The sequence below is a fragment of the Gallinula chloropus genome (genome assembly GCF_964237585.1).
Source record: "Gallinula chloropus genome assembly, chromosome: 4".
NCBI lineage: Eukaryota > Metazoa > Chordata > Aves > Gruiformes > Rallidae > Gallinula > Gallinula chloropus.
Window position 1 is genome coordinate 90,124,390 of NC_140088.1, and position 20,226 is coordinate 90,144,615.

The window sequence follows — 20,226 nt, forward strand, 5'->3', positions numbered from 1 at the left end:
AAATAATGCTCATAGGTTGTTTATTATTTATTTCACTGAATCACATCAGGACATTTTAACAAGAGGTTCATCCAGGCAGTAAAAATCAAGTGGGTTTAGGTCCAAATGACTGGAAATAACTTTATCCATAACGTTCATTCAGTTCTTTTATAGGCTCACAAAAGAGAACATTAAGATGCCCTACTTCAGCAATAAAAAAGTTTATTTTATAATGTATGCAAATTAGATTGGGAAGAGAAATAATTTAAGCCATTTTGCTCTTTATTTTGGTCTCTTTCCTCTGAACACTTCCTGGAAGTTGGCAGGAGTATTAGGCTGCTGTTTCACACTTTATTTTGAATCCTTGAAGTTCTAGCAAGCCTTTCCACTTCTCTCTGGTGGTTTGGTTGGGTCCCTCTGCCCACCCCCTCATTTTAGGTATTCACAATAGGTGAAGAGCCTCACTGTAAATTCAGGGTACAGCATTTAAGAGCTTGTAGTTGGCTGTAATCTTCTCAGTATGTTAAAGGAAAGATAAAGCAGTACATTCAGAAAGGTCAGTCACAGACACACGTGGGTTGTTCTCATGCTTTACCTTGCTGTCTTTGGAAGCAGTAGCACCACTCATTGTTAGATATCAAACTGTCCTTGTATGTGTCACAAGAGTTGAAGAACGCCCTGGTGCACGGCTCGTTCTTGTCAAGGTAAATGCTTCCCAGCTCTGACTGGTCCAACAACAGGTCATAGTTCGTATCCAGCCTGTTAAACATCCAGCCAAGGGAGTCTTTGCAAATAGGCAAAATGCTGGTGTCAAATCCTAAGAGGGGAAGGAACAAGGAAAGTTTAAAGAAAATCATGTAGCAGGAAAAATACAAGAGCTGCTGAGCTCAGCCACCACAGATGCTGCATCCAGATACTGCTCTGGTGCTACATAGATACAGTACATAAACACTAAATCATAGAACCACAGAACCTCCTGAGCTGGCAGGGCCACACCAGGCCATGGAGCCCAACTCCTGGCTCCACACAGCCCAGCCCAGTCAGAGGTGGCACTGAGGGCATCGTCCAGGCACTTCTTGCCCTCAGCACAGCTCGGGGCTGGGACCCCTTCCCTGGGGAGCCTGTGCCAGCGCCCGACCCCCCTCTCAGCACAGAACCTCTTCCTGACACCCAGCCTGACCCTCCCCTGGCAGCTTCACGCTGTTCCCTGGGGTTCTGTCCCTGGTCCCCAAAGAGAGGAGAGAGATCAGTGCTGCCCCTTCGCTCCCCTGGGCTGGCAGCCACAGACCCCATGAGGTCTCTCCTCAGCCTCCTCTTCTCCAGGCTGGACAAACCCAGGGCCTTCAGCCTCTCCTCACAAGCCTTCCCCTCCAGACCTTCCCCATCCTCGGTTCCTCCTCTGGACACTCTCTGATAGTTTTGTGTCCCTCTTGTCCTGTGGCACCCAAACCTGTCCCCAGGACTGGAGGTGAGGCCACCCCAGTGCAGGGCAGAGTGGAGCAATCCCCTCCCTGGACCGGCTGTGCCAGGCTGGATGCACCCCAGGGTGCAGTTGGCCTCCTGGCTGCCAGGGCACACTGGTAACTCGCTGTCAAACAAGACCCCCAAATCCCTCAATCCTTCCAAATTGATTGAAATCCAATGGACGAATTTTATGCCATCTTCAGGTAAAAAAATCATTAAATGAACCTGCTCTAAAATGAATCCCACCATCACTTTCAGCATTTAGAAACAGGAGTTTTCCTGTCAAACGTTACACATACCACATACACATTATGCACACTGATAAATTATCTACAGTGAGTTCCTGGAAAATAATTCTTTTGAGGAATTTTAGCAGTAATATAAATCAAGAGAGAGAATTGTTTACAGAACTAAGAAGAGAATAAATTCCAGGTGACTTGCTGGAGTCCTTTGTTTTTTCCTTCCCACAACACGTATCACAATACTCAGCCTCAGCAACGCCTTGAAGTTGTGGTACTTTATTTTTACCTGATGTAGTTCACATCCCAGAGGCAGCCATGAAAAAGAGGATTGCTAAGAGTAGCCAGGTGCCAGCTTCAGACCTACATATACAGCTTGCAGCGTCTTAAATTGTTGCTTTGGAAAAAAAAAGGTGATCAGGAACAGGCTGAGTTAATTATTCCTGTGGCCAGAGCTTAAACCTCACATTATTTTTTCCAGCACCAAGTGTAAGGTACCTGCAGCCTTGCACATGGGACATGGATGAGCCAGCAGTGTGCCCAGGTGGCCAGGAAGGCCAACAGCATCCTGGCTTCTATCAAAAACAGTGTGGCCAGTAGGTCTGGGGAGGGGATTGTGCCCCTGTACTGGGCACTGGTGAGGCTGCACCTCAAGTGCTGGGTCCAGTTCTGGGCTCCTCACCATAAGAAGGACATTGAGGACCTTGAACAAGTCCAGAGAAGGACAACCAGGCTGGGGAAGGGGCTGGAGGGCAAATCCCTACACTGACCTGCCAGGAGGGTGCAGAGAGGTGGGCGATGGTCTCTGCAGCCAGGGGACAGGAGATGGGACAAGGGGCAATGGGCTCAAGCTGCCCCAGGGCAGGGTCAGCTCAGCTGGGAGGGAAAAGCTCTTCCCTGGCAGAGTTGTGGGGCTGTGGCACAGGCTGCCCAGGGAGGGGCTGAGTCACCTTCCCTGGGGGTGTTTAAAAAAGGGTAGATGAGGTGCTCAGGGATCTGGTTTAGCTTGGGATGGGAATGGTTGGACTTGATGATCTTAAAGGTCTTTTCCAACCTTGTGATTCTGTGAGAAATTAAGGTTGTTTGCCTATGTAGAAGATGTGAGCTGCATTTGCTACACGTTTTTTCCTGGTCATACCACCTTTCAGCTCCAAAACTGAGCACTGAGTAACTGAGATGGTTGAGTATGGCTGGAAAGGTGGTTGGCATGGGAGCCCACAGGAATTCCCAGTTTCCACTGTTGTCACCATCAAGCCCACTGTCACTACTTGTTGTTCTGAAAAGAGTAAAAAAATCTAAGAAGAGTGTTCTGGACTGCTAAAACAGGTCAGCTTGGATAACTCAGTAGAAATGTCCATGCTACAGTAGAACCATAATTGCAGAAAGGGGAAAAAGGACCAAAACCAAGTCAGGCAACCACATAAACTCCCCTTTCCCAGAAATCCTAAATAAACTCTGACTTTTTATTAGGGCAGTCTCACTTTTCCTTGCTCCCTGTTGTTCCCTTGTATCCATTATTATTTCTGCTGGACAGAAAGAACAGAAAAAAGCAAGATGTTTGACAGTAATGATATTTTTTATCTGTTTAACATAATTAAAAACCATAGCCAGGCATTCAACCACTGGTATCTCTCTCCCATCCTCTTCAGCCCCCTGATGAAACATCAAGACAAACCAACGTATTCTTTGGTGGGTTAGGACGTGCAGACAGGACCAAACTGAATGAATAAGGATATGTAGTAGATGGGTTATTCAATTTCATCTGTTAAAGAGATCAAAATTATTTAGGGGGTGATTCCCATTTGAAACATTCCAGAAGTTTCCTCCTCCTTAAAATATTTTGCTTAAGGATGAGTGTCCAGTCTAACATCATTTACTTCTAAGGCTCTGTTCCTGGAGGCCTTTTAATGCTTGTATGTCTCTTTTCTTTGCTAGCCCTGCTTTCACCTAGAGATCCTCCTCAAGACCTTCAGATCAGAAAAGGACGATGCGAAACACACTGTTTCCTCTCCTGCCTTTTGTGTACCTGCATGAAGGGAGGAATTATTCTGTGGTCACACAGTTTTTCCTGTATTTGGCACTCTGGTCAGCTCACTGAACTGTAAGGGAAGTTGTAGAAAAAGAGCAAAGATGCCAGCTAGAAGGGAACAGAAGATAACTGCCAGTTTGACGGTGTGTTCAGGGATGGGTCTGGAGGGCCAAAGTAGATAACTCACCTGCAGATGGGATTTTCAGCACAGGTTTATTAAATGGGGCATCATATTCAAGCTTGGGACAAAGTTGTTATTAAATTAAATACTCTGTATTTTAGGGCACTAGAAGCTGGTGTTACTTCTTTAATCAATTCTACTAAGTAAAAGCAGAAAAATACCCCTAAACACCTTATTTTATTTCTCTCATTCAGTTTCAAATTGTACTTTAAAAATAAATATCATTATCTGTGGAATAGTGAAAGTCTGGTAAAGCTTTCAGAGGTTTTATGCATCACTAAATTAAGGTTGGCATGATGTATATGTGCAGAAGTTTTTATCCCTACTTCTTTTCTCTTGATTCCCTTATCTAGCATTAGCCTGTGAATCCAGTTCATCTTTATGCCCATGACTTCATTTTTTCTCACTTCTTTCTATATAGCTTTTAGATTTTAAAAAAAAATATGTCTAATAGTGATGTTCCACTAGATTTTTATCTATTACACTTGTCATAGTTAAGGACAGAGCTTGAAATTAAAACATGTGCATTGGAGCCAGAAGTATCATTAAAACCCCACGTGATTCAACTACAAATCACTGACAGCAACAGGAGAGCATCACAAAAATGTCATTAGGGTCTAATACTTTCTATAAATCCAGGTAAAACTCAATTTCACAACAGTTTAATATTTAAAATACAGTTTGAGTTCTGAGATTTATGATCCATGCTTCCTAGTAAACAGGATTATATCCGGTACATCAGAATCCATAAACCTCCTTCAAACAATAGCATTTCACGTAAGAAACACCTTTTACTATTTCCAAGCCTGAAAAATAAAGTTTATACATATTAAAGCTGTCATAACCTGTTAAAGTATCACCACACGCTGGAGAAAAAGCGCTGTGGGTCATGGGCTCTAGCTTCCTAACTGTCTGATGTAATAATTTCAGAAGCTAATCATGCTTTACCTTGGAAGTAGCTTCTGTTTCTTTTTTTTTTTTCAGAATTTATATTTTTATTTACAGCCCAGGTATATTTGCTGTTGTTTTTACTCCTTTTTTAGGTCTTCCTCTTCTCTGGTATTTTCTATTTTAGTGTTTTAAATAATAATAAAAAATCAACTCTCTTGGTTTTCATTCGTGTTCTTTTACCAAGCCCAACTCCTTCATGACCAGCTGTCACTGCAGCATGGAGCAGAAACACCTGAAATCTAGTTTAAATATTAGTTTAGGTGAAACAAAACCTGCTAAAGTTATTTGAGAGGTAAGCCAGGCATGTGTTGACAGAGACAGAAGCAGGCCTCCTCCTCCAGAGCTGCTGCACTGCACCAAGATCATCACGTCAGCTCCACGTTCACATTGTAAACCCTGAAGAGATTACTGGGGTAAAGCCAAATTCTGCTTAGATTTTAAATAACCTACAGGGAACTGTGGAGACCAGTGATGGGCAACACGCAATTCGACATGAACTTCAGGTGAAGCTGTTTATTGGGTGAAATCACACAGATTATGTGCATTTGTTACTGCAAATGTGGCAAGCTAAAAAACTGCTAATTGATTACACACACTGTTTACACCCCACTGACTAGTTAGTGATTATAAAGAGTTCTGATAAGCATATCTTATAGCCAAATATCATTAGTTTACCTTTGATGCCTAAAAGCATCCGCACACCAGCTGCTTTGACCATCTCATTGTGGTTGGTTCTTAACATGTTCTGTTAGTCCCAAGTACCTTCCCATAACTTATTGGTTTAGGGTGGTCTGTACCCGTCACCAAGGCTGCTGTGTTTTGAGAATGTGGTTATTAAAATCCTCTCAGCATGAGGAAACTTTCCTGTCTCATGGGAACACGAGGATATTGTCAGGGCCTGTGTTTTCTGTGAGGAGAGCTAGGCCGCCGGCAGGGCCTGTGTCTTCTGTGAGGAGAGCTAGGCTGTGGGCAGGGCCTGTGTTCTGTGAGGAGAGCTAGGCTGTGGGCAGGCCTGCTGCCTTCCCCGACAGGGAACTGTTCCAATTACATCACCAGGAACCGGTGATCACTCTCTGCAACTTCTTTTTCCCCCACTACAGGACTGATACAATAGTGCAGGCATCACTCTTGGAGGTGATACACTCGAGTCAGGAAAGAAGTACCTAGAGTATGACGTGATTTGGCACACGAGGGAGTCGGCTGATACAGAGCTAAGAATCAGGGCATCAGCAGGTTGCCTAAGACTAGGAAATTAATTGTCCCCAATCACAGACTACATATGTTATCACTTTGAGCATCAACCAGACTGCTGGTCTTACACTTTTTTCCTCAGTTGTGGCCCAAAGCAAAAACTAAAGGGGGAAAAATTAGTACAGATGAAGGTTAGCAATTTATTCTTGATGATTAAGTACCAAGACATTATACTGAGGAGAGCAGAAATTGCTCATCAGATGGCTAAATTATGAAAGGAGGTTTTATTTTTCTCTCCTTTTAACCACTCACTTGAGCTCCATCTCCCCAGGCCATAATGAAACGAACTCTTAGGCAGTTATTTCTGAACATTGTCTAGGAAAATACGAAGTACCAGCTTGAGCTCTTTTCCTCAGCCCAGACAGCCCCAAGGGAAATATTACTGAGAAATACACCCCTCTTCCATGGCTTACACACTAGTGTTCAAAACATCTCAGAATGAGCCAACAGAAATGCTCCAGTGTTTCTGACTCTTTCTCAGGGGAGAATTTCAACTCTTAGTAAATATAACCTGCTTTTCGAGCTTTTTCAAACTGTTGTTTGCGTGCTTATTAAGCTGGTAAATAATAAATCCTCCTGTACAATGAGCAAGATCACTTTTGACATCATGTGGGAAGCAAAACAGCATACATGGGCTCACAGACTGCATTATATACAAGTTATTCATTTACTATGCCAAGAGAAGCAAAGGGCATGACTCTTTCCAATACCAGTGCACCATCCAGTACAGCAAAAGACTGACAAATCCTACATCTGGATGAACACACATGCACTTTCCTAGAGCCAGGAATGCCACCTAGACCATGGCTTTTACTTCTTCAGCATAAAAGCTGCGCAGGAAGAAGGTTTTGCTCTTGGGGTGGATTTGTCTAATGCTTTGGCTCTTGATTTTCACTTAACAGCATCTCACAGCTGAGACCTATCACCAACAAGCTGGTAACAACTTTTCCTTCCTCATGTAGTTTCCAAAGGACAGAACTGACCAGGATGGGCTCAACTAAAGATGATGTGGAAGTTTTTTGTCACATTTGCTGTTCATAAAAGTGCTGATCTAGGTGAGACTCACCTGGCTCCATACTAGCCCAACGAGATTGACACTGTCACCTGTCTGAAGCTGTAACATACTCCTGCTCACTGTGATTATGGATAGGAGTGGACCCTATTTTTGATACAAGCCAGGATGCCTTTGGCCTTCCTGGCCACCCGGGTGGCTCATGGCCATTCGATCTGAAATACTCCAGTCTGCATTACTGGTAAGATTCAGCTTTGGAAGAAAGTGTCAGTTAAAAAAACCTGTGTAACTCTTGGACAAGCAGAATGATGTGGGCACCTCGCATCATCCCAGGAAACTGATGGCTCATAGCAGAAAAACTTAAACACTATTGTTTGGCTACTTTAGAAGTATCATTGATGAATGCATGGATCAATGTGGACTATCTGATAGCAGAAGCAATTCTGAAAAGCCCCAGCAAGGCACTAAGCTTGTACCACATCTACCCTGGTCAGAAGGACTGTGCCCAAGCCTTTTAAAAAATCCTGTCCCAGCTGCCACCAGAGAGACATGGAAGATCCTAAATGCAGACAGACAACTGGAAAGGACGGCACGAATCACTTTCTAAAACGCAGAACTGGTTTGCAGCAAGGAAGGAATTCTGTGACAAGAATAAAGGACAGCCTGGAGGAAAGGGTGCCAAAACAGATTTTTAAGTTTTTAAAGATGATGAATGTGGTGGTTTGGCCCTGGATGAAAGTCAGAAGCCCACCAAAGCCCCTCTGTCACTGCCCTGCTCAGCTGGGCAGGGGAGAAAATAGATACTGAGAGGCTCAGGAGTTGGGATAAGGGCAGGAAGAGATCATTCCACAAGCAGCGTCACAGGCAGGACAGACTCAACATGGAATAAAAAGAAAAAAAAGAAAAGCATCTAATTTATTACCCTACACACACAGAAACCAGGGCAGGGTAAAACCAGACCTCAAAGCACCTCCTCCCACCCCTCCCTCCTTCCCAGACTCAGCTTTATCCAGGTTTTCTCCCCCTTCTCCCCCCAGTGTGGCACGGGGAGGGGCAGGGACTGGGGAAATGGGGGTTTGGTCAGTCCCTCACCAGTTGGTTTCCTTCTTAGCCAGGGGTGTCCCATGGCCAACACGTGCCATATGTCCCTACAAAGAGAGGCTGAGGGAGCTGGGCTGGTTCAGCCTGGAGAAGAGAAGGCTGTGGGGGGACCTCATTGCAGCCTTCCAGTCCCTGAAGGGAGCAGAAGAACAGGCGGGGAATCAGCTTGTTAAAGGGCAGAGACTGGCAGGACAAGGGGGATGGATTAAAGCTAAAGGAAAAAAGGGTTAAATTAGGTATCAGGGGGAAGTTCTTTGCAGAGAGAGTGGTGAGGGGCTGGAACAGGCTGCCCAGAGAGGGGGTGGGTGCCCCGTCCCTGGGGATGTTCAAGGCCAGGTTGGCTGGGGCCCTGGGCAACCTTGTGTAGCTCCAGGCCTGGAGGTTGGTGTCCCTGCCTGTGGCAGGGGGTCGGAGCTCTGTGATCCTTGGGGTCCCTTCCAATCCAGCCCAGGCTGGGATTCTATGATAAAGCACAGAGTTACGGTTTGGTACCCAGCCTGTGTAACGCACATGAGAGTAAGAAAAGTCTCAGCAAGGGAAACACAAGAGTACAGAGAAGCATCAAAGAGAACATCAAATGCAACCTATAGAAAGCTCTTACTGGTTCTTTCAGGTCTCTGAACAATCCTGGTCTTCTTGTTCTGAATCCCACTTTCGTGAAGCGCCTTAAACCAGTCTCGCAATCTGTTTGCCACCTCCCTGAACTCCAGGTCACTGCACACTGAAACACAAAACACAGAGCTGGTTAAGCTTTTTCTCCTGGTTGCTAAAACAGAACTTTCAAAAACCCCCTAAACCACATAAACCAATACAAACACACACGTTCCACGGCTTGCTTTAATTCATAAAGTTTGGTTTCATTATGTAGGCATGCCTGCAAAACCCAATTAAGGTCCTCAGAAATAAATAAATGCCTGATGTATAACATAATTTATGAAAGTTAATATAAATATAATTTTATATTATTATATTGTCTATATTGTATAATATAAAGTATACTATAGATATTATTATAATAATTATACGATTATAGTATGTATATAATATATATTACATAAATTATATGTATTATATATAGATACATCCAGAAATTAGAAGCATCCTTCACAAAATACTGCAAACTGCTACCAAGAGGTGTAGCACAGATACCATCACATCTTATTGTAGATGAGCCTGTATGGCAGGGACACCTGTAACAGTCTTTTGGAGCTTCACTGCAATGTTTATTAAGTAATTAGTAACACAAGCCCTACCAGGCCAGGTTGGAGATGTGGTTTTGGCAGGAACACACAACTTGCTTTCCCAGGCTGAAGACAGCAAGTAGGGTTGATGGGCAAAGTGCTTTGAAGAGCGTTATGGAAGCTTATTAGACTGAATGGGGCTTTACACACCAATATTCATTGTGCCTAACTGCAAACAGCTGCTGGTGATGGGAAGGATGGCTCCTTGGGCAGAAGCAGTGAAGGGAGAGAACACACGTGACACCAGAGAGACCACTGGTGGCACCAAGAGCAGCAGGGTGGTACCAGGAGGGCTGAAGAGATGGGCAGTACTGGTAGTACTGAGACCAGCCGCAGAGGAACGTGACAGAGATGCGCCTACGGAGAGTGATTCATCTTTAAAATTAAGCAGCTGGAGAAGATGAGAGAGGTAAGAGGATCTGGAAGACGATGAACACAGAGGGAAGGCACTGGGTGTGTCATCCACTGCCCCTCTGTCAGAGCAATCTCCTCCAAATGAGGATCGTTTTCCAGGTCTTCCAATAACTGGTAGCTGCAGACAGAAGAGTGCACACCTGAGCCAGCAGAGCTTCCAAGGGATGCTCTTGAAAACACACCTTCAGCTCAGTAGGTAGCAAGCCACAGCCCTTGGTGACACAGCCCTCAGCCCCCTTTATCAAACTGAACCCCATGAAACGCCTAATTGTGTTGTAGAGACTCAAGCATGTCATTATGTCAACAGCCATCAGTGCCGCTGCAACAGCAGGCACCTAAGCGTTTGTTTAGTCACTCCGCGCTGAAGTCTCTCTTGAGACTTTCATTCTCTCCATGAAAGATGGAGGTGCAATCTATACATACATTTGCATATATTACAAACTGACATTTTTACAAAACTTGTGCTTCTCTCCTGATAATTTATATGAAACTGAGGGGGGGGGAATATCAATTGTATATGGGGATGGATGCTGAAAAAAGTCTTGTCTTGACGAAAATGGTCTGCTGAGCCAAGACCACATTGCAATTCCAAGTTGTGGGATTTCTACCTTCCTTTACCTCTACCTTATCCTTGCACCAGCTGGCAGGTCAGGTAGTAACTTGGGACATCCTAACCTCTGTAATTCATCCTCCTCCCATTGCAGGTAAAACAGCAGAATATCATCCCCTTCTCTAAGTGCTCTCCCTTGGTTCGAGAGAAGGGCTTTTAGAATTGAATCACAGGGTACAGAACACAACACATTCCTTTGGGGTGCCTGACCTCCTGCCATCTAACTGGAAAAATCAGCGTGTACTATCCTGACATGAGAATACCTATTAAAAAAAATAATTTATTAGAACACTGGACAATAACAAAGCAGAAAACCCATTTATGTAAGTAAGTAAGAACACAAGGGTATTAGAAGTGGCAAACAGATCCTTAAAACAGTACAGGTATTCCTACAGTTAGCAATCAGCATTTGAGCACCTTTGGGTGCTCCCATTTCCTAAATTATTAACTACAAGGTGCCTGGATTACTTAAGCTGTGACAGTGGCAGGAAAGCTGCACTCATTAACAACCCCATCAGGTAGCAGAGAAGCAGGGGACTAGTGGCTTGAAAGAGAAATTTACTCAAGGGAAAAATCTTCCGACAGTTCCCGAAGGTTAAATCAGGTAGAAAAACCCAAGCTTGGGTCTATCTCAGCTCAGAAGCATCCCAAGGCTTCACAGAGGAGAAAGACATACATTTCTTTCTTCACACACAACAATGCTTAAAATGTATTTTATATAAGTAGCAATTCATGTGGCATCCAGAGTCACCTTCCTAACATCAAATATGCACAGTATTGTTTTCATTAGAATGGTCATAGACTCACAGGATGCATTAGGAGGGAAGGGACCTTCAAAGGCCATCTAGTTCCACCCCTGCAGTGAGCAGGGACTAGATCAGGTCGCTCAGAGCCCCAGCAAGCCTGACCTTGGATGTCTCCAGGGATGGGGCCTTCACCACCTCTCTGAGCAACCTGTCCCAGTCATCTACCAAAGACAGGGATCTCCTGGAGAGAGTTCAGAGGAGGGGTATGGAGGTGATTAAAGGAGTGGAGCATCTCCCCTGTGAGGAAAGGCTGAGTGAGCTGGGGCTGTTCAGCCTGGAGAGAAGCAGCCTGAGAGGGGATCTGATCAATGGGGATCAATAGCTGAAGGGTGGGACACAGGGGACATGGGCAGCCTCTTCTCAGAGGGGACAGGACATGGGGCGATGGGCTCAAGCTGGAGCACAGGGAGTTCCCCACCAATGTGGGGAAGAACTTCTTCCCAGTGAAGGTGAGGGAGCCCTGGGACAGGCTGCCCAGGGGGTGTGGAGTCTCCTCTGAGAGATTCCAGCCCCGTCTGGACACCGACCTGTGTGCCCTGTCCTAGGGAGCTGCTTTGGCAGGGGGTTGGACCCCATGGGCTCTGGAGATCCCTTCCAACCCCTCTGATTCTATGATTTTGGTGAGCCAGAGAGACAAGAGTACAATTTGTGTCTGAAATGATTTGAAAATGAAAATATTCTCTGCTTAAGCTTTAAAAACAAGAAGCATCCAACTGTCACAGCACGAGAGAGAAGATGATAAAATAATGTTCATATTACTTAACAACTGATTCATCATCAAAAGAATACACATGGTAAACATGTTACTTAAGAAGCATAAAGTGAGCAGAGCTGATCACGACTCAGAGAAATCTACCTCAGTTTTTTGGGTAGGTTTTTAGTTAGTAAATCTATTTATGAGCAATACATGCTTAGCAGATAGCCAGCGATGCCTCTGTGGGACCTGAGTCACTATGAACAGGGAATGTTTTGGTAACGATGTATTTCTGCCCACACAAAATAAGAGCACAGACTAACTGCTCACACAGCCAGCCCAGCAAAAAAGAGAAAAAAGAGAAAACAGAAAGAGAACACTGCATTTATAAAGGTAATGCCAAAAAGGGGATTGGTTTTAGCCACATGTATCATGTCACCAAAAAAACCAGGTGTATTGACTGAAAACGTCTACATTTGGCTTTGTTTCTTGTCTGTGCCGTGTCTCGGTACCGTACCCGCCTCGGCCCTGCGCCCGCCCCGGCCCTGCACCCGACTTCACCTGGGTTTCACAGAATCACGGAACATTTGGGGTTGGAAGGAACCTCAAGAGATCCCACCCCCTGCCAGAGCAGGGTCACCCAGACTGAATCCCACAGGAACACATCCAGGTGGGTTTGAACGTCTCCAGAGAAGGAGACTCCACAGCCTCTCTGGGGAGCCTGTCCCAGGGCTCTGTCACCCTCACAGTGACAAAGTTCCTCCTGACATTCCCATGGAACTTTCTCTGCTCCAGCTGCACCCACTGCCCCTTGTGCTGTCGCTGCCATCCCTGCGCAGAGCCTGGCACCATCCCCCTGACTCTCGCCCTTTACATATTTATAGACATTGATGAGGTCACCCCTCAGTCTCCTCCAGGCTAAAGAGGCCCAGCTCCCTCAGCCTCTCCTCATAAGGGGTTCCACTCCCTTCATCACCTTGGTGTCCCTGTGCTGGACTCTCAAGGAGTTCTGTGTCCTTCCTGAGCTGAGGGATCCAGAACTGGACACAATATTCCAGGTGTGGTCTCACCAGGGCAGAAGAAAGGGGGAGAAGGACCTCTCCTGACCTACTAACCACACCCCATCTAGTACACCCCAGGATGCCATCACCCTTCTGGGCCACAAGGGCACATGTCATGGGCATCCTGCTGTCCCCTAGATCCCTCTCACCTAGGCTGCTCTCCAACAGGCCACTCCCCAAGCTATACTGGTACCTGGGGTTGTTCTTCCCCAGATGCAGAACTCAACGCTTGCCCTTGTTCTATTCCATTAAATTTCTCCCCACCCAACTCTCCAGCCCATCCAGATCCCACTGGGTGGCAGCACGGCCTTGTGATCGATGTGAATAAACCCTGTATTTCTGCAACAGGGAGGCTCAGCCCAACAGTGGATTCACTGGAAAACTCTGTGCCTGCGAAACGTGGCTGCTCACAGTTATCCTACAGGATCAAAAACTATTTGTTAATGGGTTGGCCATTGTACAACGAGTTTAGGGAGCTTTTGTCCTGGTGATCAGCTTCTACAGGTACATGTTGCTGAAATTATTGCATGCATTGGTCTCTACTGATTTAAAACAGTTCAAGATGAGGTAATTCAGGTCTATTCAGAGCATTATTTCACTTGATAGACTGGGAGATGAATCTTTAATGGGAAAAGACAGACAATAAAGGTTGTAGAAGGTTAGACAGTAATCAAAAAATGCATATTAACTCACACACATCCACTCAGGAACCTGCCAAGAAGTACTTCTGGCTTTGTCCAGTGCCCATGCCAGGCATTCCTGCTATTACAATCAATTCTAGGAGCCATTAAGAGAATTAGCGTGGGGTACGGTGAAGTCACTAGCTGAAGGGTTGCTGGAGCCTCCTGTCAGCTGAGGTAACAAAAACTGGCTTTTAAACCCAACACATGCAGAAAACGAACGATCTGAAAATGTAAAGGCCCCCAACCCAGAAATATCCTCATAGTAAATATTACTTAAAAGTTAGGGGGAACCAACTGTTCAATTTGTTTTCACATACAGTAAATGCTACAATTTGTGTTGGCATTTGAATGTAATTTACTGATTGGGAGTGGAATATTTGAAAATGCTAATCAGCATGTGTTCTCTCAGTGCTTTTCAACTCCTGCTAATGGATGAAGGAGTAAAAATAGTGCCACTGGAAGCTATAAAGACACCAAGAACGTGGTTTTGGATTAGCATTAACAGATTGAATTCCCCAACACATCTAAACCAGCCTGAGCTTTCTGATGGAACAGAAGAGGAGTTATTCTAACAGTATAAACTTCTTCTATAAACACACACAGAGACATGTACATATAAAATTGTATGTAATTTAGCAAGTTTAACTCATTACCACGCTGACATAACAAGCACACCGAGACACTCCTGTATTAATGAGTAGCTTCTGGGAAGTGACTTAGGAAAAAAATACAGATGTGAGACAGCCTATGCTGTAGCATCATTCACAGGCAGAACCTATGTCTCTCTTTACTTCAGGCAGAGATACTTTCACATATCTGTTCAGCAGCAGATCTCAGTTCAATATTAAATTCTAAGAGTTTAAGTAGAATATTAAATTTAGAATATTAAATTCTAAGAGGAGACCCGATGATTCTGATGGGGAGATTTAGGCTGGATTAGGAAAAAGCTCTTCACTCTGAGGGTGGTGGGTCACTGGCACAGGCTGCCCAGAGAGGTGGTGGAGGCCCCATCCCTGGAGACATCCAAGGTCAGCCTTGCTGGGCCTCTCAGCAACCTGCTCTAGTGAAGATGTCCCTGCTCACTGCAGGGTGGGACTAGGTGGCCTTTGAAGGTCCCTTCCCACCCCACACATTCAATGACTCTGTGATTCTCTGATTGTATGCAAACAGCTTTACAATGCCTGCAATATCTGGCAGCGTTTCTTCCTCTGTCTCATCTCTGTCACAAATGGGAATAATAACATATGGCAAAAAGAAACGAGGCTGCCAAACCCAATAGATCTGGCAGAAGGACAAAAAGCCCTTCAAACTTGTAACTAAAGGATGGGACAATCTTGCAGTCACATTCACACAGTCCCTAATGTATCATCAGAACCGGTTTCTGGGTTTGTTTTTTTCAAAGGCTGTAAATTGAAAAACTTCATATGTGTATTTGTATTTTCATAAGCTCGTGAAGTTTATTGCCCATCTGTTACCTCTAGGGCCCAGGATTTTAGCAAGATACCTTGAAATGAACAAATAAAAGCATTCTGATTTCCTTACTATTTAACTAAGCATAATGAATTTTCTACTTCAGTTGGTCTGGGTTATGAGACAATTAATATAAATGCTGCAGATACCATATCAGGGAACTGCAGCTGCTTATTCCTACTGCCTCAAATTAATGTCCCATACAGACATCCTGCTCATGATTAATGTTTCATAAAATTTAAAATCATTTCAATTAAATTACATTTTCATAAAATAAAGCTGATCTTTTTGTTCCCTCATGGTTTTAAAGGCTTCACATTTATATATAATGACCACTTGAAAAATAGTGGGAACTACAACAGAGAGAATTTATGTGCTACTTAAAATGTGTAAACTTACTGAAACATTGCAGTTGTATAAAGCAGTAGTAGTTCCTTCATCTCTCAGAAGCATCACAGACCCATTCTGGAATTTGCTAACTTATGTTACAGAGGAAAGTCAATTCCCTCTCTGCTCTGCCCTCGGGAGGCCCCAGCTGGAGTCCTGTGTCCAGAGCTGGCGCCCCAGCACAAGGAAGATGTGGGGCTGTTGGAGAGGGGTCAGAGGAGCCACGGAGATGCTCGGAGGGCTGGAGCAGCTCCCCTGTGGAGGGAGGCTGAGGGAGCTGGGCTGGGTCAGCCTGGAGAAGAGAAGGCTGTGGGGGGACCTCACTGCAGCCTCCCAGTCCCTGAAGGGAGCAGAGGAACAGGAGGGGAATCAGCTTGTTCAAAGGGCAGAGACTGGCAGGACAAGGGGGATGGAGTGAAGCTGAAGGAAGGAAGAGTTAGATTAGATATTAGGGGAAAGTTCTTTCCAGAGAGAGTGGTGAGGGGCTGGAAGGGGCTGCCCAGAGAGGAGGTGGGTGCCCCCTGTCTGGGGGTGTTCAAGGCCAGGTTGGCTGGGGCCCTGGGCAACCTTGTGTAGCTCCAGGCCTGGAGGTTGGTGGCCCTGCCTGTGGCAGGGGGTTGGAGCTCTGTGATCCTTGGGGTCCCTTCCAACCCAGAGCAGTCTGTGATTCTGTGATTTATAGGGCTTCTTTCACTAACTGCTCACCTCTAGTGGTGGCCAGGCTTTCTCCTCATGCTTTGCTATTCTGAACTGTTAATTTCTGCGAATGAAAATTAATCAGCAAATTGCCACATCAGCAGCAAAACAAAGTTACACAGCAAGGAAATACTCTGCTGTCAGGTGCCATCTTCCCAGGTCTTTTAATTCCTAAATATTTTCTTATATTCAATTGAATTCAGTGTTTCACGTAATTTAGGATGAGGAAAATATCGAATATCGTACAAAGTCAGGGCATTTCCTGACATTTCAAGGACAGGATTGACAGGGTCCTGCAAAGACATTTCTGCATTTGACATAAACCTCCTTGAAACCCAGTAGGCAATGAGAAAGAGAGGACTGAACAACTCCTTTGTAAAGAAAACTTAAAAATATATATACACACACACATACTCATTTATATATAAACATATAAAATATTTCAATATTTCAAATTAGACTGTTTCTAAAATCAGAAGTGTTCCGTGCTGGTAAGAGGCTTCAAAGGTCCACCACACTGGGTAAGGGACCAACAGGACCTTCTACTGTGAGAGAAAATCTCTGCTGCTCAGTGGTTTGCACCTTTCCACTTGCAGAGAAAGAATGGCACTGGACCTTGGGCTGAACAATTACCAACTAATGGGAATTAATTAAACTCCATGCTGCAAGTGTCTGGTGTAAAAGAAAGAATTTTACATCACACTGGATACCACTAGAGTCTTACAGATTTAAGGCTGGCATTCTTCTCACATTTAGATCATGACTTGCTTTAAGCCACTTCATACGTGTGCCAAACATTTGTTTCTGTGTCCTTCTTGAATGCTTAATCACTTAAAATTGTGAGTTGAAGAGCACTGTTGCCTGTAGACCTCTTACTGAGGACCCAGAATCACAGAAGCATTAAGGCTGTGAGAGATCTCCAAGGTCACAGAATCACAGAATGCCATGAGTTGGAAGGCACCCACCACAAGGGTCATCAAGTCCAACTCCTGGCTCCACACAGCCCAGCCCAGTCAGAGCTGGCACTGAGGGCATCGTCCAGACACTTCTCGACCTCAGCCCAGCTCGGGGCTGTGGCCATTTCCCTGGGGAGCCTAGAAGTGCTGGAAGTCCAACCTTTCCTTGGACACCCCAAGGGACGGTGACTCCACCGCGCCCCTGGGTAACCCCAATGCCCAACCTCTCTTGTAGAGAAGAGCTTTCTCCTAATTTCCATCCTGCCCCTCCCCTGGCACAACTTGCAGCCAACTCCCTCTCGTCCTATCACTGCTTATCTTCAAGAAGAGGTTGACCCCCCAGCTCCCCACAACCTCCTTTCAGGCAGCTGTAGACAGCAGTAAGGTTTCCCCTGAGCCTCCTCTTCTCCAGGCTAAACAGTCTCAGTTCCCTCAGCCGCTCCTCATCAGACTTTTTGTTCCAGACCCTTCATAAGAAGGTGGAATCGCTCCAAGTTAGCTCATTATTTTTGCCTTTCCTAAAGTGAGGCCATCACAGGTCAAGAAGCTCCTCTCTGCTACTGAAGGAACCCATGGCAGTCAATCCATCAAACCAGTAGCACCCACTCCTCCTGCCACAGGAACCACGCGCACCGAGGCGGAAACTCTACCGTGTGCTGTGCCACCACCTCCCTGAAATCAGACCTCCAAGTGAATGTGATCTGCAGCTGTGTCTCCCCACAAACTCACTAATCAAAAGGTGAAGGAGAGATGAAGAAACTGGTGATTCTAAAAAGGTATGATGAGGGTACAAATACCTGCGATGTTTACACCTGCAGACACGAAAGCAAAGTGCAATTATGTGTCGCTAGTCAATGTGCTTCACACCAAATGGATTGTTCATGAATGTCTGATGGGGATCAGATAATTTTTATGAGGTGCATATGAATATTCAGAGAGAGAAGTTACTTAGCTTAAGTAATTTCTAAATGTGGTTATTTCTCTACTTCTTTTAAATAAACCCCCCTCTGCATTACTGACAGTGACTGTACTGAATTGCAGTTAGTATTTCTGGAGAGAAAGGGGAAACTTGTTCAAAGTGCTGTTTTATAAACCAGCAAGGAGGACATGAGGATCACACACTGGTGTGGCACGTGTATGTGGACATGGTGGGAGCCTGACAAGATACCACTGGGAGACTTTGCAAGACAAAGAACTATGAACCTGCTGCTTCCTCATTCATACAGTCTGCAGGAAGAAATCCATAGAGAAAACTATTCCCAGAGGTACATTCCAAAGGGGAACATCTGCTTTACCACAGCAGAGGTAACTAACAGCTGGTGAACTAATAGTTCAAGGAGCAAACTCATGAGCTACATCACCTGACAGAGCAAATACAGCCTTAAGTGTTCTCCTGTATTCTTTCACCCCAAGTTTGTGGTCCAGAAACGGAGACCACATTGCACTGAGTGTAAGAACAGTAATGGTCACTGAATTATTTGGCAAAGCACTACAGCATCTGGAAAAGAAATACGTTTTGGGTGGTCTTTTAGTTTAAGGGACAGGCTTAACACCTTTCTTCTTCTTGAACTGCAAGACTGAAGATGAACTGGGTGCCCTAATAAGCGGCTTCATCAGAAAACAGGTGTTAAATAAATATGCATAAGTTTATCTTTTGCAAATCTTTGTATGTTCTACAGAACAGAAAACAAGACTTCCAGAGGTCGGTATGTCTCTTTCAAAATAAAACTGCCTAGAAATTAATGAAAGAGGAAAAAAGATTCCAGCACGAAAGATTTCCCTTTTTTCATAAAAATATCCAGGTTTTTTCAACCTACTGACCAATATACTGAGAAAATTCACATTTTGCCTGAGCAGACTGGGTTCTGACCATTGCCATTCTGTGATTACAGGTCATGGCCCTTGCATGTTGACACAATGCAGGTATTCAGTTGAACCCAGCAACAGGATGTGCTTTTTGGAAAGCTTAAACTCTACTTTTCTGCTCTAACATACGCTGTCTGTGAGCAACAAAACCCAGAGTTCTTTATATAGATAACCTTTATGTTTAAACTGAACAAAGACTACAAGGGAAGAAATAGAAGGCATTTGCCATTTGATGGGCTGCATTGACTAACTCTCCTAAACTCTTAAAAAAAAAACCTTTCTCCTTTAACACAGTGACAAAAAATTGTCACCTGAGGCACCAAAATTAGAAACTAAGTTATCTGAATTGGCATCAGAAGACCCCATACAAGTTTAACAACATCAAAGCTCTCAGCGAAGTTCATGTGTGAAGCCAGCAGAGGCTTCGTAGCTTTTGTCACTTGCAATAACACCAAACACAATGCTGAAGAAACCCACAGCTCTAACACTGCCACTTAAGACTTCAGAAATCTATACATCTCCTCCAGAAGAACTGGTGGCATTTCCTTAAAGATGTATGTTCAGTCTGCAAACTGGTCACTGCATTCTTCTGGTAACTACAGACCCCTGTGGCATTTAGGAAACACATGGTGTTCCTGGCAATACTGCAGGAGCTGAAGAATCACAGGAAGTGTTGGGTTGGAAGGGACCTTTAGAGGTCCATCTGTTCCCACCCCTTGCAGTGAGCAGGGACATCTCCACTAGATCAGGTTGCTCAGAGCCCCATCAAGCCTAACCTTGAGTGTCTCCAGGGATGGGGCCTCCACCACCTCTCTGGGCAACCTGTGCCAGTATCTCACCACCCTCAGAATGAAGATCTTCCTCCTAAGGTCTCATCTAAATCCCCCCGTTTCTAGTTTAGAACCATTGACCCCATCCTATCACTCCATGCCCTCGTGACAACAGAAGGCATCACGCTCTGCTCAAGGCTGTTTTGAGGCCATTCATCAAGGCAATTGCACACACTGAACAATTATGGTATGTATTACAATTGGGGGGAAACCAGGCTTCAGTCCCAAAATGTGCAAAAGGAAGAAAAACCCAAGGAGAGGACTGCAAAACTGAAAGTGAATGTTCTCCACTAACCTCCTGTGCA

At 44.9% G+C, this 20,226-nt stretch overlaps 1 protein-coding gene across 4 annotated transcripts in view; it reads right to left on the reverse strand.

Moving 5' to 3' along the window:
• SPOCK3 (SPARC (osteonectin), cwcv and kazal like domains proteoglycan 3) overlaps positions 1-20,226 on the reverse strand; it is a gene marked incomplete at both ends in the record, with an annotated part of 122,420 nt that overhangs the window by 7,960 nt on the left and 94,234 nt on the right. For 3 of the 4 annotated variants that reach the window (XM_084264076.1, XM_084264074.1, XM_084264077.1), the window contains 2 exons: positions 575-796; positions 8,809-8,928. In XM_084264076.1, coding sequence (XP_084120202.1) covers positions 575-796; positions 8,809-8,928 — 342 coding nt within the window. The remainder of the gene's footprint in view (positions 1-574; positions 797-8,808; positions 8,929-20,226) is intronic. The other variant, XM_084264075.1, reaches the window with a different exon arrangement.